Here is a 22,322-nt window from a genome sequence, read left to right on the forward strand (position 1 = left end):
TTTGAGTTGTGTGATGACTTGGAGGATGCAAGTGGCCACTGTGGCTCTGCCACATTATTGGACAAGGTGCATCGATGGACATCAAGATAATGATAGGTAATAATATTCAGAGCAAATAAGCAGCAGCTATACTTTGAGGACACTTTGTTTAGGATACAGTCAAGTGGCAATAGTTTACACGTCAAAGTTTACTTCTCCAACATTTTCCCATGGTCCTTAGACACACTGCACACGAGCTCTCTAATTTCTGCAGCTGGCCGAGCATGCGCGAGTAGCTTTCGGAATCCGGATATGATGAAAATGTTTTAGTCCAAACTTTTTTCAAGCTTACCAGCAGAATGTCGATGACATTAGGAGTAATATTTCAACTTTTCCCGCGCGAATAGCGCGATAAACGGAATCATTGGAAACGTATTGATAACTTTGGAGATATTTGAATTTACAACTCGTGCGGAATTTTCCAACGAGAAGGCGTTTCACTATGGAGGAGGGATGGGAATAAGTCAAACTTGAGACAGGGAGTTGTCATGTTTGTAAGGTACTTATCAACAAAGTTATTATGCATGTTTACATAGTTTTGCTTATGATTTATTCGATAATAAATAACCATATTTATACATTTAAACGACTTAGTTGCAGATTTCCTTTCCGTTTCTATAGTTTCTGTAAGGCAGTAAAGTGGGAAAATTCCACTTACTTTTAACGACATATTGTGGTTTGACGTCACTCAAACCACATCTCTATGAGAGAGAACCAGTAACTTGCTCATTGTCGTTAACTTGAGTGGTAGTTTGTTACTCAAGTCCACATTCACATTCCCAGGATTGAGGACTAAGGAGGAAAAGGAGGCTCATCTTTATCTGTCGTGTATCACTCCAAGAGGACTGTCTCATGTCCACTGAGACCGTCTTACCTCTGGAAGGGCCTGCTGGGCCAGGGAAGAACCTTCAACAGGAGACAAGTCCTCTTCTCCCAAACTCTCACGGTATGACATTATACTGCATATAAGGGCTGACAACATGACTGTTATGCAAATGTTGTTTATTTATTTGGTGAAGGTGTTGTACTTATGCTCTACATCTCTTCCACTTTCAATTAACACTGTTGGAAATTTACCATTGATGGAATATTCCATCAATAATAACTTGGTCAAGATGGAAAATTAGTCATCATTGAAATCATGATCTTGTTTTCCTTGCATGTCAGAATCCATCAGTTCACTCAGAACAATAATAACAACCAACATGAACCCATTCCCTCTAAATTATATTCCTGTCGTTTTGCCAGACATCAGTAGCTATACACCAGCATTAGGCATGATAATGTTTTCATTATTTCACAATAAAGATTGAAGGAACGCCTTGGTGACTATTAGCAGGAACCACAGCCAATTATAGTTTTTAATTAACTTTCTAGTTGCCCGTTAGATTATAACATGTAAAATAAGCTTGGCCCCGTTTTTTTCCCCCCTTCTTCTTTCAAACAGCCACTGAACCGTTACCCATCCTATTTATACCAAGCATCATTACAGCACTGTCAAAAATAGCAAAGTAGGACAGAGTAAGCAATCACAGGGACGGGTGGCAAATGGATTTCCGCTGGACCTTCAAAGCCTTTCTCAGTTAAGACTGGATTTCCCCTCTCTCAGGAGGCTGTAGATGTTCTGAGAATAGGCTAATTTATTTCTAACTGTAATCACTAAATACAGCGATGCATCACACACTGCTACTGTAAGTGTGCATCGATCTGAGAGGGAGGGAGTCACACCAAGACTAAAGACTTGCCATCTATCAGCCCCTGCCTCTGGCTAAGATTGGGCCATATCTCTAGAGCCACTGTGGCTCATTTATCTATCTGCCATTGCTTACTAAACAGAGCGACAGCATTACAGGCCTGCAACAAATACATCATCCGGCTAAGGAAAATAACATTTGCCATGTTGTGCTGAGCCATTCGTCACCTTCTTTTCCAGAACAAAACAACATGAAAAGGGCTATGATTACAACCAAAACATAAAACGAAGAAGAAAAAAAAAAAACAGGATCCGTCTGAAGCAAACAGGAATTTGTTTTTTCAACTATGTCATAAAGATTCCCTGACGAAAGCCACGCAGCCTAAACGCATGAGAAATGTAAGACTTTGTTTCCATTGGGCATGCCATACAAATAAAGGCATTTTAATTAATTGTATGAAGAGTGCCTTGGTCCTCCTTTCTTTTTGTATGTCATAAAGGCATTGTAGATGTTTTTTGTTGTTGTTGTAGCCTATTGGCTAAACATAGCAGGAATGGAGACGGCACTCTTGCAATGATCATTTAATGTACAGTATTTGATGAGGGATCACATAGTACTAATAACGTCACTCAGAGAGATGGGCTGACCTTTTGCATAGTTATTGGAGCAGGTTTTTACCTACATACGTTTTTCAGTGTAGATGAATGCTGTTTTTATGGTTGTATAAACCTTGGCAGGTAGTGTACACCCAGGAGTAGAGAAAATTAGATCCAGAAATCTGGCATTGGCTTTTACCTGAACCGCCTTGCTCCCGACTCTGTTGTGAAACCTTTCGACAAAGGAAAGGAAAGGGACAATGTTTTCTCTGGCAAAAATAAGGCAGCCCTGGCTTGGCTTGTCCTTCTGTCCCTGATATTAGTATTACGTCCACCGAAGTTGACCTTCTCCTCACCATTTACATCTGTTTCTGAGTAGAAGTACATAATGCAACTTTATTTTGACCAGTTGAGTTGTTCAATGGGAGGGCATGCAAACAATCTGTTTGTCGCGCTCTCCCTCCCCCCTTCTTTTTAGGCTAAACAGGTGTTCAATTTCTTATGTTGTGTACTTTGATCCTAGATGCTTGTGGCAGTAACGAATCATCTGAAACTACAAACCCATCCAGAACATCGTGTCCCAGAGGCACGTCCACTGAAGTACAAAGTCACGTGACGGGGGAAAACCCTACCTATTGTGACCCTGTTCGAAGTAAGTGTTACAATGAGGGGCTCCTCAGGAAATCCTGGTATTACGTGTTTGCCCAGATCCTCATCTGTTACTTTAATGGGATCCACACAAAACACTATGCCTAACAATTGTACTGTACACATTGATAGAAACAATGACATAGCGACAGAAATACTCTAAACATGTATAGCCTTGTGCAGTAGCCAAGCCCAGCTATCTTACCTGAGTAATGTTTTTGTCATGACCATGTTCTGTCAGGACCTTCGGACTTGTCATAAGCTGGCATCATCAATCAACACTTGTCACTGCTAGGCCCTGTGGCAGAGTGACGTATGCCCATTGACAGATGGTCCCTCTGAAAAGTCACCCTCCCAGTTTGAGAGTAATGGCAAGATGGGATGAAGTAACATGCACGTTCTCTCATTCTGCTGTAATGACGAATAGTTGGCATGTTTCCTCCTGGTTGCTCTTCCAACCCTTCAGCTTTCTGTAGTGTGAGTGAGGAAATCCTGTTGTGGTTTGGCTTTGACTGTCTAGGCCCACTTGTTTCAGCTTTCAGTGCACTTAAATCATTTTAGAAGGCACGTATAGTGTTTTAGTGTGTTTGCACTGTAGCCATATTTAGAGTGAAGCAGATAACATGCTTAGTTCTCCTTATTTGTGAAAAGAAATCTCCCTTACTAGCACTGACTTTGCTGATAGCTACTTTGAGGAAAAATGTACTATTGACTGATATGTGGTTGTCCCACCTAGCTATCTTAAGATGAGTGCACTAACTGTAAATCGCTCTGGATTAGAGCGTCTGCTAAATCAGTGTGTCCCAAACTCTCTGGTGGGGGCCCTGATTCATATAATCCAAGCTTGATGATGAGTTGGTTATTTGAATGAACTGTGTAGTGCTAGGGGAAAACCAAAATGTGCACCCAGGGATGGCCCCCAGGACCGAGTTTGGGAAACCCTGTACTAAGTGACTAAAATGTAAATATGCTACCCGGCTGAAAGATTCAGTTACTAATGAAAGGAGAGAAGGGGCCATAGCAACAGCAAAGCAATCTGTGGTTATTTTGCAGTTAAGGTGATACACACTTGTTTGTTTCTTAAACTCATTCCAGTATATGGGTTGAAAATGTCACTAACAAGCGTCTAAATTGGAACATAGTGTCTGTACAGTAATATGCTATACATGACGTCAGCGCTCTGGCTATGTGCTTCACAGCGCTGTATGGATTTCGACAGACAGGCGTTCTAAACTTGAGCACCGCACTCGACAAGAAGAGTTGAAAGCTGTTCTTTGAATCATAAAAGTGCATTGAAATTGCTTAGAAATTGTGCACACTTTGAGAGGTGTGTGTGGCCACTTGAGTTCACCAGTTAGTACTCAACCAAACCCCTGTCATTTGTTTGTCTTATGATGCACTGACCCCACATTTTCCAGGAATAGTCTTATCATGTTACTGAATGTCTCCAGTGTATTTTCAGATTTCATTATCAACAAATGCGGCAAAATGTATAGAAAATCAAGTGTAATGGTTGGATTCAGTCTTGTCTGGTGAACTTGTTGTATCCTCACCTTTAGTTGAATAATTGTCGCCAAACTCTTCCCTTTCAACTGCTACAATGGTTATGCATTTCATATTTCTTCTATAAAACATTTCAATTCCCACAAGTGTAAAGGGTTAAGCAATGTAAACGCTTCCTCATGCATCATTGTGCCCTTTTGTTCAGCAGAAAGAATAGGGGAAACTAAAATAAATTCCATTTTTTTTTGGAATGGAAAGTACATGTCACACCCTATTTACAACTCTGAGTCCCACTGAGTTGGAACTGTGATAATAGAAACAACCTGTTCTGTTCTATCCAGAAAGCAATATTGTACACTTAAATCACACTGCTTTAGCCTCTTGGCAAAAGAAAATCTCATTACCTCAAGATTTATCGTTTTGAAACAGACTTGATTATCCACATTACAGGTACCGAATAGTACAACAGTAGAATCAGAAAAAGCAGCAACTCTAACTCCTCTAAAACCCTCTTGTGTTTGCCACTTCATAAGGAGAGTGTGGTGTCCGGCAACGCTAATAACAACAACAACCTGATTGCTTCCATCCATGTAGTTGTGGTTAGAGGATTGTTTACATTCTGACACAGTAGCTCTTTGTTTCTAGGATGTTCAACTGTACCAGGGCGCCTTTTCGGTCTTACGCTAATGACTTGCCATTGGTTTGTTTACCGGAGCAGCTTTGAAAAAGGATTTTGAAGCGAGAACTTGTCAAACCAAGGTAGCTACTGTAGCTAGCAGGTGTAGGTAGGGTTGTGATGGTCGTGGAATTTTGGATGATGGTTGGCCACACTTTCCACCAGGCTACCCCAACCCTGGCCAATAGCTCTGCACCCCCTGCAGCAACTGGCCCAAGCCCCCCCTGCTTCTCCTTCACCCAAATCCAGACAGCTGACGTCCTGAAAGAGCTGCAGAATCTGGATCCCTACAAATCAGCTGGGCTAGACAATCTGGGCCCTCTCTTCCTAAAATTATCCGCCATCATTGACCGCAACCCATATTACTAGTCTGTTCAACCTCTTTCGTATCGTCTGAGATTTCTTAAGATTGGAAAGTGGCCGCGGTCATCCCCCTCTTCAAAGGGGGAGACACTCTAGATCTAAACTGTTACAGACCTATATCCATCCAAATAAGAATTTGTTCTTAACTGACTTGCCTAGTTAAATAAAGGTAAAAATCCTGCCCTGCCTTTCTAAAGTCTTCGAAAACCACGTTAACAAACAGATCACTGACCATTTAGAATCCCACCGTACCTTCTCCGCTGTGCAATCCGGTTTCCAAGCTGGTCACGGGTGCACCTCAGCCACGCTCAAGGTACTAAACGATATCATAACCGCCATCGATAAAAGACAGTACTGTGCAGCCATCTTCATCGACCTGGCCAAGGCTTTCTACTCTGTCAACCACCGTATTCTTATTGGCAGACTCAACAGCCTTGGTTTCTCAAATGACTGCCTCGCCTGATTCACCAACTACTCGGAGTTCAGTGTGTCAAATCGGAGGGCCTGTTGTCCGGACCTCTTGCAGTCTCTATGGGTGTACCACAGGGTTCAATTCTCGGGCCGACTCTTTTCTCTGTATATATCAATGATGTCGCTCTTGCTGCGGGTGATTCCTTGATCCACCTCTACGCAGACGACACCATTCTGTATACATCTGGCCCTTCTTTGTACACTGTGTTAACAAACCTCCAAACGAGCTTCAATGCCATACAACACTCCTTCCGTGGCCTCCAACTGCTCTTAAACGCTAGTGAAACTAAATGCATGCTCTTCAACCGATCGCTGCCCGCACCCGCCCGCCCGACTAGCGTCACTACTCTGGACGGTTCTGACTTAGAATATGTAGACAACTACAAATACCTAGGTGTCTGGCTAGACTGTAAACTCTCCTTCCAGACTCATATTAAGCATCTCCAATCCAAAATTAAATCTAGAATCGGCTTCCTATTTCACAACAAAGCCTCCTTCGCTCACGCTGTCAAACATACCCTCGTAAAACTGACTATCTTACCGATCCTCGACTTCGGCGATGTCATTTACAAAATAGCCTCCAACACTCTACTCAGAAAACTGGATGTAGTCTATCACAGTGCCATCCGTTTTGTCACCAAAGCCCCATATGTCACCCACCACTGCGACATGTATGCTCTCGTCGGCTGGCCCTTTCTACATATTCGTCGTCAGACCCACTGGCTCCAGGTCATCTATAAGTCTTTGCTAGGTAAAGCTCTGCCTTATCTCAGCTCACTGGTCACCATAACACCCACCCATTGCACGTGCTCCAGCAGATATATCTCACTGGTCATCCCCAAAGCCAACACCTCCTTTGGCTGCCTTTCCTTCCAGTTCTCTGCTGCCAATGATTGGAACGAATTGCAAAAATCGCTTCAGTTGGAGACTTATATCTCCCTCACTAACTTTAAGCATCATCTATCTGAGCAGCTCACCGATCGCTGCAGCTGTACATAGACCATCTGTAAATAGCCCACCCAACTACCTACCTCATCCCCATGTTGTTTTTATTGACTTTTTTTGCTCTTTTGCACACCAGTATTTCTACTTGCACATCATCATCTGCACATCTATCACTCCAGTGTTAATTTGCTGAATTGTAGTTACTTTGCTATTATGGCCTATTTATTGCCTTACCTCCTTAGTCCATTTGCACACACTATATAGATTTTTCTATTGTGTTATTGACTACTTTTGTTTATCCTATGTGCAACTCTGTTGTTTTTTGTCACACTGCTTTGCTTATCTTGGCCAGGTCGCAGTTGTAAATGAGAACTTGTTCTCAACTGGCCTACCTGGTTAAATAAAGGGGAAATAAAATGTAGTGTAATGTATGGTGTGCTGCACTACTGGCAAGTAAAATGCATCACTTTCATCTACAAAAAAATAAAGAAGTCTGTGACAACAGTTTTAATGTAGTAGTTGTAGTCACCCCCCACAGACTGGGTGTTTGGGGAATATGAAAGTGAGGGAGACGAAAAATCTCTTTTTGAGGGAAAGGTACAGGAACATGTCTTAGTCACTTCAAATAATGATAAAAACCTAATCTGTGTATAGAGGTTCTGTTTAGCAAATTGAATGGAAATCTTTTGAATATACAGTTAGCTTACAGAATGCAATGTTGGATATCCAGGGCAAGGAGCTGATGAACACTGAACTGGTCTGTTTTTTTTCTAATGAAGCCCTCACTTACTGAAGCAGGAAATCATCTGACTGACCACAGAGTGCCAAATTATTCCTTTTTTCTTTCATCCCTCTGTCCGATTTCCAACTTGTTGGGTGCCCTAGGCTGCATGTGATTTGTCTTGGTCTGTTGTTTTGTATTAGCCTGAATCAAAACAGAAAATCTGGCGCTTGTTATTTGAACGTTTTGTGTTTGTCTTAAAGGGTAACTTCAACCCCAATTTCAACCTTTGCCCAACCCCTTCCCCCCAAAAAGAATGCATTCAGGTGAAGTTGTGGGTGGGGGGATGCTCCTAAATAATAATTTTGTCGGTGGGTAAACTTAGTTGTACCTGATCCCAACACTTTCTCACCAAAACATACTTACCAGAAGTCAACTGGCAAACATGGATAATACAATTCTGTGCATTGCGAGTATATTAGGCTCTGGACAGTTGGCTCACAGTGGTAAGGCACTGAGTTCTTTATCTATTGCCACCTGCGGTGTAAGTTCAAATCCCCCATGGGGCACAAAAAATATTATGAAATGTGGAATCACATTTATTGCGTTCTTGCTTTGGGAAGAACAGTGCAATCCTCACCTTCAAACTGAAAATTAGGGTCTCAATTCAATTTGCAGTATTGATGTAGCTCTTTTTCCAATGGTCAAATTAACTCTCAGATTGGTCTTGGGTACTGTATAAAAATCTACAGCTACTACCAGGGCGACCCCTCTCACAGGTATGGTTTCACTTTTCAGAATTAAAAGTGTATGGGCACAGGAAAAATATCTGCCCATTGTGGGATTAGAACTCACAACCAGTGGCCTATGAGCTGTTTAAGCAGACTGTGCCAGTTATAGAGATTGGGAAAAATAGTTGGCATGACCACCATTGTCACCTGTCTTTTGACGATGGATGTAGCTACAAATATAAACCTATAATAATTCTCATAATTCTCGACTGTATGACACGGTAAGCAGAAATGTTGAATTTGGTCATGTGGAAACGTGCCTTTATGGATTTTGTAACGTCAGTAGTCAAGGAAGCATCATGCAAAATATATTGGCACACTCCACTTACCGAGACCATTGCCAAATAAGGCGCGCTCTCATCTGCTTTTACAGTAAGCCTTGAGGTGGTACCACTCAGCACATCTAGAAGGGAGTGTGTTTCATACTGAACCCGTCCATTGAGATGACATGGAGGAACCTTCTCAAGGTAGAGTTGATCCGCTAAGGGCAAAAAGAGCTAGATTTTCTACTAAAAGACCAAAATATCATTTTTGCAATAAACTGTTAAAATGAAGACCGGAATTGACGTGTTTCACGACAATGTAGCCGAAAACATCTGGTTTTCGATGAAAAAATTGTTTTTACATTAAAGTTACTCTAACAGTTAAACTTGTGTTTATTTAGCTCAAGTTATTTCTGACCTTTTTTTAATATCCAAAGTGTAAAGGGCATGTATCTTCAGGTCACTGTTTCTTGTTAGAGCCCTTCAACTATAAGGCCCCAGTATGTGGCAGCTAGCAGGGTCTTATGTGGCTCGGCCCCTAGGGGAATACACTCAGCTGATATCTCCTCCAGACTGGGCTTTGGCTCTGCAGGCCTTAAATAAATTGCCATGATCTAACGCCAGTTTTAGGTGTTTAATCGCCACATTATTCACTGTGATTGTCAAATAGTTGAAGTGCTCTCGCCGTGGATAAAGAGACGTGAGGTCAAATGACATGGCTGTCGCCATGAAAAGAAAGACATTAGTGTGGCCTTTGTGTGAATCCCTGATTGTGCTTTTACTCTGGAAGCTTCAAGGTTATTACCCGGGTGCAGAAATGACCTTTAGGAAGTTTAATATTTGACACTTCCAATGGTAGATGTATGTCGATGAATTATTGCTCCGCTGGTGGATGTCGCAGAAGAGCTTTCTTGCTTATTGATGCCTCAATATAGCATCTATGAAATGAATGCAGAATAGTGGGACATACAGGAATTGTCATTGTTTTGAACAGTGTTGTGTAAAGATGATGAACTTCAGAAACTTGTGTATGTATATATGTGTGTGTGTGTATGTGTATGTATATATATATATATATATATATATGTATATATTAAATATATATATATATATATATTTTTATTATACTGATAATGAGAAATGTTTTTATATATATATATATATATATATATATATATATATATATATATATAAACATTTCTCATTATCAGTTTTTTTTGTGCTAGTATTTCTGCCAAAAGAACAGCATGGTTGTTGTTGTTATCCAAGAGCTAAATCTTTATTGTAATCCAGTAGACCCCCGTCTATACTGAAAAAAATTTGTCTAAAGCAAGAGCCCATTTAAAAACAGAGGTGTAATTTTCAAGTGATTACTTACCAGTGGGTCATGGAATCAAAAACAGTATAAATAGGGTGAAATGGTAGCACAGGGGTTGATTTAAAATGGCCATTGTAATTCTACCTCTGTGGTAATTATTTCCTCATTGTCTTGCTGTAGATGGATTTCATCTGGGAAATTTCAAGCATTCCAATTAGCGTTTCCAGAAGTGTTGAAGCCTATTCATTGTGGATGTTTGTTTGTTTTTTTATTAAGTTTTCTTGCTTTTCAATCAACCAACAAAACACATTCCACATTCACAGATGTGACAGATAAAATAAAAATATATATACACACAAAGAATAATTATTTTAAAAATAAAAAATAAATATATATATATAATAACTTGCAGCAGCACTATCAAGGTTCTTATTAGCTATTTCCAGCCTTAGCTGAGACGACGAGCAAATAATTCGTTTTTAGATTTTACAGCACCTTACACAACATGTATCTGCTCATTTCCCTAATCACCCCATTCACTCTGTCCAATTTGAAATATAGTTGAGTAGTGGAGACCAGAGTCTATCAAACTTGGGCTGTCTCTTGCGGAGGTCATAAGTGAGCTTTTCAAGAGGGAGAAAGTCAACAATCTGGTCAATCCACATTTTAAATGTAGGAGAGGTATTAGAGGCCCACAATAGAAGAATACATTTCTTAGCAAAGTATGTAATAGTCATAAGCAAATTTTCTCTGTCAGGATCAAGAACAAAGTCCTGCTGGGCATTAAGAAGATAGATACACGGGGTCATATCAAACTGTACATCTAGTATTTTCTGTGCAGCAGTATGTATAGATTGCCAGAATCTGGCAATCTCTCTACAGCTCCAAAATACATGCATATAGGTTCCACTTTCAGAGGTACATCTTTTACAGTTAGGAGAAATGTCTGTTTTCATTCTAGGGAGTCTCAAAGGAGTGTAATAAAATTTGTACAAACATTTGTAATTAGATTCTTTCATTTTAACATTAGTAGAGGAGCAGTATACCCTGTCGCAAACCTCCGCCCATCACTGACCAAGGTCTTTTTCCCAGATTATTTTCAAAGGGGTAAAGGAGGAGCCTCCTTTCTCAGAAAGGAGTCTACAGATATAAGATAATTTACCTTTAATGGATTGTGCTGTGACAAGAAGGGTTTCAACTTCATTCAACTGAGTTCTAAACCTCCCCTTGGAAGTAAATGAGGAAATGACATGTCTAATTTGAAGATTTAAAAAAAAAGGGGATCTTGGCACATTGAATTCACTGCAGATCTCTTGAAAGGATTTCAGTGTAGTGGTTTTCTGATGAAATAGGTCTGAAAAGGTCCTGATTCCTAGAGTATGCCATCCCTCAGGGCTTTTGGCAAGTCTGGGTTGCCTACTATAGGTGAGTGAGAACATATTTGGGAGGAAATGCCCAGGTATTTCTTACAGTCCCTCCACGCTAGTAGGGTGCTGTAAATCAAAAAGGTTTTGGCTATGTTGGCCACTTCACTAAAGTTATTAATGAATATAATTGAGCTTAGGGGCAATGAACCACAGGATTGGGCTTCTATCTGAATCCACGTTGACTCTTGTCTGTTTGTGATCCATGTTAGCATGTTGCGGATTTGGGCAGACCAGTAGTACAATTGAAAGGAGGGAAGGGCAAGAACACCCTTAAACTCAGGTTTCGATAGAGTGGAGAACTTGATCCTAGATTTTTTTATTGCCCCATAAATTTGGTGATGCTTTGGTTAGTTGTTTTGAAAAAGGAAACTGGGAGATGGCATGGGAGCATCTGAAATAAATAGTTCAGTCTAGGGAGGATGTTCATACGGATGACATTAATTCTTCCTAATAAGCTAATTGGGAGGGAGATCCAGGTTTGGAGATCGTTCTTGATTCGATCCAGGAGTGGAAGATAATTTTCCTTAAAGGCTATTCAGATCTGGTGTTATGAAGATCCCAAGGTATTGAAACCCCTGTGTCTTTCATTGGAATGGACATAGTGTCTTCATAGAGCTGGTGAGTGTAATGTTGAGAGGGCAGACAGTGGATTTGTTAAAATTGATCGTATAACCTGAAAACTTGCCATACTGAGCAATTGTGTCTAAAATGGGAGGGATTTCTCAGGGTTGGATATGTAGAGCAAGACATCATCCGCGTAGAGCGAATCTTGTGCTGCAGGCCGCCTGCAGAAACACCCATAATACTTGGATTGCTCCTTATCAACTCTGCCAGAGGCTCCACCCCCAACAGGTAGAGCAGGGGGGACAGCGAGCACCCTTGTCTTGTGCCCCATCCCAAAGGGAATCTGTCAGAGTTCAGTCCGTTAGTAGTCACCATGGCATTTGGATGAGAGTATAGTGATTTGATCCATTTAATAAAGTTTGGGCCCATATTGAACTTTTCTAAGACTGAGAACAGAAAGCTCCACTCCATCCTGTCGAATGCCTTCTCAGCATCCAGTGAAGCCAGCAGGACAGGGGTCTTCTGTTTGTTTACATGATCAATAATATCAAAAAGACGGCGAATGTTATCAGAAGACTATCTCTGTAATAAATCCAGTTTGGTCCGCTTTTATTATTTTGGGAAGAAGAGTGTTAACCTCTCTAGGGTCGGCGGGACGAAATCGTCCCACCTACGTAACAGCCAGTGGAATCCTGTGGCGCGTTATTCAAATACCTTAGAAATGCTATTACTTCAATTTCTCAAACATATGACTATTTTACACCATTTTAAAGACAAGACTCTCGTTAATCTAACCACACTGTCCGATTTCAAAAAGGCTTTACAACGAAAGTAAAACATTAGATTATGTCAGCAGAGTACCCAGCCAGAAATAATCAGACACCCATTTTTCAAGCTAGCATATAATGTCACATAAACCCAGAACACAGAAGACAGCTAAATGCAGCACTAACCTTTGATAATCTTCATCAGATGACAACCCTAGGACATTATGCTATACAATACATGCATGTTTTGTTCAATCAAGTGCATATTTATATCAAAAAACAGCTTTTTACATCAGCATGTGACGTTCAGAACTAGCAACTAAAAATTTACTAAATTACTCACGATAAACGTTCACAAAAAGCATAACAATTATTTTAAGAGTTATAGATACAGAACTCCTCTATGCACTCGATATGTCCGATTTTAAAATAGCTTTTCGGGGAAAGCACATTTTGCAATATTCTCAGTAGATAGCCCGGCATCACAGGGCTAGCTATTTAGACACCCAGCAAGTTTAGCACTCACCAAAGTCCGATTTACTATAAGAAAAATGTTATTACCTTTGGTGTTCTTCGTCAGAATGCACTCCCAGGACTTCTACTTCAATAACAAATGTTGGTTTGGTTCAAAATAATCCATAGTTATATCCAAATACCGGCGTTTTGTTCGTGCGTTCAAGGCATTATCCGAATGGTAAAGAAGGGTGACGAGCACGACGCATTTCGTGACAAAAAAATTCTAAATATTCCATTACCGTACTTCGAAGCATGTCAACCGCTGTTTAACCTCTATGGGCTAGGTGGGACGCAAGCGTCCCACCCGTGGTGCACTCCATCAACAGCAGGTGCATTTCAAGAGCGCCAAATTTGAATCCAAATAAATGTCAAAATTCAAATTTTTCAAACATACAACTATTTTACACCCTTTGAAAGATAAACATCTCCTTAATCTAACCACGTTTTACGATTTCAAAAAGGTTTTACGGCGAAAGCATAAATTTAGAGTATGTTAGGACAGTACATTTACAAGAGTTGTGTGTAATGTTTTGTCAATTCAAAGATAGGGTCACCAAAACCATAAAACCAGCTAAAATGATGCACTAACCTTTTACAATCTCCATCAGATGACACTCCTAGGACATTATGTTAGACAATGCATGCATTTTTAGTTCTATCAAGTTCATATTTATATCCAAAAACAGCGTTTTACTATGGCATTGATGTTGAGGAAATCGTTTCCCTCCAATAACCGGCAGTCAAGTCAGCATCACAAATTAAATAATTAAAATTAGAAAACATTGGTAAAATATTATATTGTCATTTAAAGAATTATAGATTTACATCTCTTGAACGCAATCAACTTGCCAGATTTAAAAATGACCTTACTGGGAAATCACACTTTGCAATAATCTGAGCACTGCGCCCAGAAAAATACGCGTTGCGATACAGACTAGTCGTCATGTTGGGGAGATCTAAAATCGAAAATACTATGTAAATAATCCATTACCTTTGATTCTCTTCATCAGATGTCACTTCCAGGTATCACAGGTCCATAACGAATGTAGTTTTGTTAAAAAAAGCTCATCATTTATGTCCAAAAATCTCCGTCTTGTTAGCACATGATCTAAGCCCGCCGGACTTCACTTCATGAACGAGGGGAAAAAATATATTTACGTTCGTTCAAACATGTCAAACGTTGTATAGCATAAATCATTAGGGCCTTTTTTAACCAGAACATGAATAATATTCAAGGTGGACGAATGCATACTCTTTTATAACGTATTGGAACGAGGGTACCCAACATGAACTCGCGCGCCAGGTGTCTAATGGGCCATCATCGTTCCATGGCTCTTGTTCGGTCAGATCTCCCTCCAGAAGACTCAAAACACTTTGTAAAGGCTGGTGACATCTAGTGGAAGCAATAGGAAGTGCCAAAATATTCCTCAGCCCCTGTGTTTTTCAATGGCATAGGTTTAAAGGTAATACAACACATCAGGTATCCACTTCCTGTCAGAAAATGTCTCAGGGTTTTGCCTGCCAAATGAGTTCTGTTATACTCACAGACACCATTCAAACAGTTTTAGAAACTTTAGAGTGTTTTCTATCCATATATAATAAGTATATGCATATTCTAGTTACTGGGTAGGATTAGTAACCAGATTAAATCGGGTACATTTTTTTTATCCAGCCGTGCAAATACTGCCCCCTAGCCCTAACAGGTTAAAATCAATTTTTATGCCATTTTTCTCGTAAAAAAGCGATAATATTCCGACCGGGAATCTGCGTTTAGGTAAAAAGACGAAAGAAAATAAAGCATGGGGTCGACTCGTGCATGCGCCTAAGCCCATTGTCCTCTGATCGGCCACTTGCCAAAAGCGCAAATGTGTTTCAGCCTGGGGCTGCCTCGATATCATTCAGCTTTTTCCCGGGCTCTGAGAGCCTATGGGAGCCGTAGGAAGTGTCACGTTACAGCAAAGATCCTCAGTCTTCAATAAACAGAGACAAGAAGCTCAAGGAATGGTCAGAGAGGGCACTTCCTGTAAGGAATCTTCTCAGGTTTTTCCCTGCCATATGAGTTATGTTATACTCACAGACACCATTCAAACAGTTTTAGAAACTTTAGGGTGTTTTCTATCCAAAGCCAATAATTATATGCATATTCTAGTTTCTGGGCAGTAGTAATAACCAGATTAAATCGGGTACGTTTTTTATCCGGCCGTGTAAATACTGCCCCCTACCCCCAACAGGTTAAGTCTTTTGGCGAGCAATTTGGTAATTATTTTGTAGTCGAAATCCGACAAGCTTATGGGCCGGAAGGACGAGCAGGATAGAGAGTCCTTGTCTTTTTTGAGCAGCACTGTAATGCGAGCTGTGTGCATTGAGTCATTGTTTTGAATCCTCCAGCATTGGCATGAAAATAGGGCTAAGCTGGGGCCAAAAAGCTTTATAGAACTCTCTGGGGAATCCATCTGGGCCTGGGGACTTATTAGGTGGCATGGAGGTAATTGCCTCCAGGACCTCCTCAGGAGTGAAGGGGGAGATGAGATCTTCTTGGTCGGTCTCTGATAGTTTAGGTAGCGAGATTCCCTCTAGGAAGGAGTGGAGTTCTGCCTCCGTGTGTTTTCTCTCAGAGGTATATAGTTTGCAGTAAAAATCATGAAAAGTTAAATGTATCTTTTTTGGGTCATATGTGACCTCGTCCTCTGCTGTTCGGATAGCCTTGATTGTACGCTCTGACTGCTCTTTTTTTAATTGGTAAGCAAGCAACCTACTCGGCCTATTGCTATACTCATGGTATTTCTGTTTAGTAAAGAAAACGTATCTCCCTTTACGTTGACTCCAGGAGGTGCTGTCTGGGGATTGTTTATGTACTTTTTCACAGCGTTCCAGCTCCCTCTCAAGATCTAGCCTGTGTGCTTCCATTGCTTTTTTCTTAAAGGAAGCATATGCAATTAGATGACCTCTTAGTGTGGCTTTAGCAGCATCCCATATTGTGGCCGGAGAAACAGGATAATTTTTGTTGTCTTGTGTGTAGTTGTCTATCCATATAGTTACCAATGTATGGAACGCTTCGTTTGATAACATTGAGGTGTTGAATTTCCAGCTCTTTGACCTCAGGATGTTTTTGCAGAGATCTGAAAGTGCTATGGGTCCGATTGTACACGTGGCTGAATTTATGAAACTCTTTGGGATACAAATGTAATCTATACGGGAGTAGGTGTTATGGACATTAGAGTAGTATGTATAGTCCATAGATGAGCTATTAGTCTCTCTCCAGATATCTATCAGTCCCATCTCTTTAGTAAGAGAGTTCAACATCTTTGCAGGTCTAGGATTTGTGGTGGGGACTTGAGATGATTTGTCTAGGGTTGGGTTAAGGGTATAATTAAAATCTCCGGCCACCACGCCAAAGGAAACACAATGCTCATTGAACAGGGTTATCATTTTTGACATGAAAGCAGGAGTAACTTTGTTAGGGGCGTATATGTTTAAGATAGTAATTGGTTGTCCATACAGTGACCCAGTTATCAAAATAAATCTCCCCTCCGGATCAGATTTGTTTTTGTCAATTATGAATGGAAGATTCTTATGGATAAGTATGGCTGTACCTCTACTGTTTGATTTGAAAGATGAGAAATACACCTCTTGCTCCTGGCTAATGGCGCTGAAGCTAGCTGCTTCTTGGAGGATTTTCCCGTCGCTAATGCTCGAGTCCGGGTAAAAATGTCACCTGTAATGTTGCCTTTTGTAGCTGCCATGACTTTTTGACTAAAGCTAAAGGAGTTTAAACTTGAAGTGGAGGTAAGATTAGGAATTGTTAACTACTTGTGCGGAGCTCTTAGTTCATGCGGCCATCTCGTTCAAGGGTCATGTGATTCCCCCATTGTGGATGTTTTAAACTTAAAAAGAGATTGAAAATACTTAAGTGAAATGATTAGATACAGTGCCTGTGGAAAGTATTCAGACCCCTTGACTTTTTCCACATTTTATTCTAAAATGCATACATTGTCCCCCCCATCAATCTACACACAATACCCCATAATGACAAAGCAAAAACAGGTTTGTAGAAATGTTTGCTAATAATAAAATGTAAAAAAAAGATATCACATTTACATAAGTATTCAGACCCTTTACTCAGTACTTTGTTGAAGCACCTTTGGCAGCGATTATAACCTCTAGTCTTTTTGGGTATGACGCTACAAGCTTGGCACACCTGTATTTGGGGAGTTTCTCCCGTTCTTCTCTGCAGATCCTCTCAAGCTATCAGGTTAGATGGGGAGCGTTGCTGAACAGCTATTTTCTGGTCTCTCCAGAGATGTTAGATCAGTTTCAAGTCCGGGCTCTGGCTGGGCCACTCAAGGACATTCAGAGACTTGTCCCGAAGCCACTCCTGCGTTGTCTTGGCTGTGTGCTTATGGTCGTTTTCCTGTTGGAAGGTGAACATTTGTCACAGTCTTGATGTCCTGAGCACTCTGGAGCAGGTTTTCATCAAGGATCTCTCTGTACTTTGCTCCGTGACATGCACTGTCAACTTGGGACCTTTTATATCGACAGGTGTGTGTGCCTTTCCAAATCATGTCCAATCAATTGAATTTACAACAGGTGGACTCCAAGTTGTAGACACATCTCAAGGATGATCAATGTAAACAGGATTCACCTGAGCTCAATTTCGAGTCTCATAGCAAAGGGTCTGAATACTTATGTAAATAAGCTATTTCTGTTTTATTTGTAATAAATTTGCAAAACATTCTACCAACCTCTTTTCGCGTTGTCATCATGGGGTATTGTGTGTAGATTGCTGAGGATTTTTATTTATTTAATCCATTTTAGATTAAGGCTGTAATGTAACAGTGGAAAAAGTCAAGGGGCCTGAATACTTTCCGAAGGCACTGTATGCACACCTCCATTTATGTACTGAAATCTCATACACAAGTATTTCTAATGTGTGGATATCAGATATCACCATCATTATTCATACACACAAGGTTATTGGCTATGGAGAACGAAAGATTGATTGTTTTGCACTGTTGGAGGATTTGAGTACTCAAACAAATTCAAATTATTGTCCGTTTTCTAATATTAGTAAAACACACAGGCCTAGATCGCATTCCCTAGTTTACCTGTCTTCTTGGAGCAGTCAGAGCAGGTGTGCACAGAGTTCCACTATATCAACTCTACAACAAAGGCTCTGCTGCATTCCCTGAACATTAATGCCCTAGTGCAGCTCCACTCTGCTGGCTCCCAAACCAACCCCACAACACAGCACAGGGGGTAGTGCCTTGGAGCAGAGAGAGGGTAAGCTCTCTCTCTCTCTCTCTCTCTCTCACACACTCTCACACACAGGGGCCCACTTCAAATGAGAGCGGTGCAGGGGGGATTACTTGGCCTCTAACAGGGTTTTGGCTCCGACATTAAGGTTAAAACCCTTTTCTATTACAGAGATCTCGAGTGATGTTGCCCCCACGGTGTTTGCAGGTTCACCACCTCTCTGGTAGGTCATTCTGTCAGGGCTCTGATCACTGGACTGTGACTGGGGACCTGGCTGGGCTGGCTCCATTCAGACACAGTGCAGACGGCGCTCCCCGGCTAGAGCTGAAATCAATACGGCCGTCTCCGTTAAAAACCCACTCAGAGGCAGACTAGCACCTCTGTCCCCTAGTCTGATCACACAGCTTAAGGCCCTGATTGGCACCTATGAAGACAAAGACCATTGACCCACAGCTGTCCCATTAGCTCTGGTTAATGCTCAGATTGATACTGAGCAAATAAAGGAACCATGTCTATAGATATTTTTTATAGACTGACTGCCCCATACAGACCTTATACTGGCTGGCTGTTTTGGACTGCTCAGTTTTGCCTAGTTTCTTTTGTCGTTTTTTGTTGTTGCTGTGTGTTAATTTGAAAAGGATCTGTCCTCCTCTCAGGTGCTGTTAGTACAGTAATGCCCTCCCTCCAGATGCATTGTGCCCCGTTTTGAATTTCAAACAAGTCAGTTTCCTGTGGAACTTGTAGCTAACTTCAGCAAAGAGATTTTGAAATTGGTGGAATCTGTGAGTCATCAATGTAACTGAAATTGAAAATACTCCCCCTTCTCCTCACCCCTACCCTCTCTTCACTCCACTTCTGTTGCTTAGTTTTGGTTTTGAGTCGTCAGAGAGAGGGTGGAGCACTCTGTGAGTATGGCGTCTGGCAGCTCCCCTAGGCCTTCTCTGAGTCACGTCATCATTGTTCTTTCTAGAAAATGTGGTAGCTGCCTGTGTAAAGCCTAAATCTGTGCAAGATGTGCACTTTCTCAAACTTGTGAAGACATTTTTACATTTGATTTTACTACATTCCTCTTTTGCTCTCAGATGGAAACAGATTGGGGGGGAAATGGGGATTTGATAAAGCTTAAGACAGAATCACAGCACAGGTCTTTTTTTTTCTATCTTAGATGAAAAGGAGGGAGAAAAGTGTCATTCTGCTGCGCTCAGGTTTTAAGGCTGTGGTGGATGCCCTTGATCTGTTCTGTTATGCTACATTAGCACCACTCAAATTAGCAGCACACCAAATTCTACACAACACGTGAAAGAGAAGAACTTCAATGCCTTTACGCTTTTGGCATTTGCACAATGTGAATGATTTTCCTCTGAATGTGATTAATTTAAGAGAAAATGGCATCTCATTGGGTGTTTTTTAATGATTTAGATAGCAGTCCGACATTCATCTCACCAAATGTTCCGTTTTGAAATCGAAGGATAATTGATGATAGGCTCCACCTCCCCCAAGAGCGCCTGAAAGGTTCAGGTCGTCGAATCAAGCTCTTGTCTTTCAAGTTTCCTTCTCCACTGTAAAATGTAATTAAGCAGAACAAGGTCCGAAGGGGTTATTTTTTTCCCCTCAATCAGCGGCGAAATGACCAAATTTGAAATGAGTAAATCCCAGACGCCCTGCTTTCCTTGTCATTGTTATCAAGAGGGAGAGAGAGAGGCAGTCTAAAAGAAGGAAGGAGAGAGACTGGAAACAAGGGAAAGAGAGGATGGCTCAGAATATTAAAACACTCAAGTGTCAGATCACTACAGCAGGTTACATTTGAAGACCTACATTTGAATGATCATTTGTCACAGAGAATTAAGTGTCACGGTGAAAACCAGCTGAGTAATAGTGACTTATTCCTCATTCATAACGGCAGGAAAATAAGACATGAGTGTAGATATGGGTGTTTCTCCAGGAATTAGATTCTATATTATACAATACCATCAGAATAGAGGATAGGGGGGCTAATAGAGTTAACACTATTGTCACATCACATGTCACATCCTGTTGATAGAGTATCCTATCAGAGAAGGTAATTTAGTTCCCTCAACAGGCACAGATGGCCCGTCGCCACTGGGCTAAGATGAATAGCGCTGTGATCAGTTGGAAGGTTACTTTTTTTTTAGTATAGGAGTGATCTGACATTACCACGACAACCACCATAGAGTCATCCTGAGATTGTCACGTGTTTTATTCTGTTGAAGCAAGATACATTTTCCTGTTACGCTACATGTGTTGAATGTCTTCCTGCTATACTACATTTCTTTTGGTGAATGCTAGTCTGTCTCCATTAATTACAGTTCGACTAGGCTAGTTGGACTAGCTGATCCAGGCTATTCTAAGCTACAGCACCCTAACACTCCAACATTTTCACGCTAGATTTTTTTTATTTAATCAATTTGAATGCAATTAAAATGCTATTTTTACTCCAGATACTCGCATGTACAATGATTACAGCTTGGGTTGTGTTGAGTTGGGATAGTCGAAAGGACAATTCATGATGATTCTGCCATTGCTTGCAGCAACCTGTCCTTCGACACAATAAAGGAAGTCCTTGTCACAGAGTTGGAAAGTCAAACTGTAAATGAGCTTTGATATGCCGAAGGAAAATTTAAATCGGAGCCTTTGTAATAACGTTCATGGTGCTATTTTTTTCCCCCCTTCTCCACATATAATTCCCCAGGTTTTGCGTCTATAAATATGGGAATGGGAGATGTATAATTTCTAATGAGAAAATATATCCCTTTGGATTGAGCAGCCCAGCTAGCCAGACATTACAGGGGTGTTTGTTAGGAGGGGAAACGCCACCCCAGGCTGTTTAGGGGATGATGAGACCGCTGCTAGGTCATTGGCACGTTCACAAATTAGCATTTCGATCAACCAGGTATAAGGCCAGAACATGTACAGGAGACATGTTTATAATATGCACATATGTAACGAGTACAAAGATAAACAAACAAGTTACTGGAAGAATTACCATTTTAAGTGTCTTTCAGTGTTTTTGAAAGATGCTCCTGTTGGATAAGTTTACATCTTGTTTATCATATTTGTATTATTTCTTTCCTGCGAGTATTCCGCTTTCCACAGTGCATTTTGACTCACAAACCACTAGCATGGCGTATCTAGCTAGCTATTAGATGGGGCTGGATGGATCTGTTTAGCCTGCTGACATGTGACATTTGAATAACTAACTGTGTTACTTATGATAGGCATCCTAATAGGTCTCTGCAAACAGAACTTGCTCTCTCTCCCCCCATTAATATTAAAAAGGATTGAGCCATTGAAACGCCGCTCTAGTTTTTGCACTCCTATCCAGCTCCTGCCTTACCTATGACTTATAGTGTAGTAATGTGCAAATTAGAATTTCCAAGCTGCCCTGTTTTGACCTCTTAGTTATATTTCCGGTACCTGAACTATTTTAGAATTCTTTTTTTATGCAGCACATTTGAGTTGATGTTCATACATATTCCTCTCTCTTCCTGGTGGGGTCCGTGTGATATACTCCTTGTGTCTTTTGGGTGCAATTTTGAATTCTTCCTATAGGACATATTTTCTGCCACATAAAAAAAAAAAACGTAGGTGTTTATACACAGTTTTACATACAGAGTGATCCCGCACACAGACCGTAGCGCTCTCTAGGCGCAATGGCGCTGCGGTCCCCATGGCGTCGCGTACTACTCACTGAAGACTTGGTGACAAATGGCAATTATATTTGTGTGTTCTTCATGAATCCATCAAAC

General features: G+C 40.9%; 1 protein-coding gene across 1 annotated transcript in view; it reads left to right on the top strand.

The window, feature by feature from the left end:
• Positions 1–269: 269 nt before the first annotated feature.
• The window catches only part of LOC106609243 (myoD family inhibitor domain-containing protein), a 32,995-nt gene continuing 10,942 nt past the window's right edge, over positions 270–22,322 (top strand). Inside the window, exons 1-3 of the mRNA XM_014207805.2 lie at positions 270–538; positions 823–985; positions 2,853–2,981. Coding sequence (XP_014063280.1) covers positions 892–985; positions 2,853–2,981 — 223 coding nt within the window. The 5' untranslated portion in view covers positions 270–538; positions 823–891. The remainder of the gene's footprint in view (positions 539–822; positions 986–2,852; positions 2,982–22,322) is intronic.

Source organism: Salmo salar, chromosome ssa07, assembly GCF_905237065.1.
Source record: "Salmo salar chromosome ssa07, Ssal_v3.1, whole genome shotgun sequence".
NCBI classification, from domain to species: domain Eukaryota; kingdom Metazoa; phylum Chordata; class Actinopteri; order Salmoniformes; family Salmonidae; genus Salmo; species Salmo salar.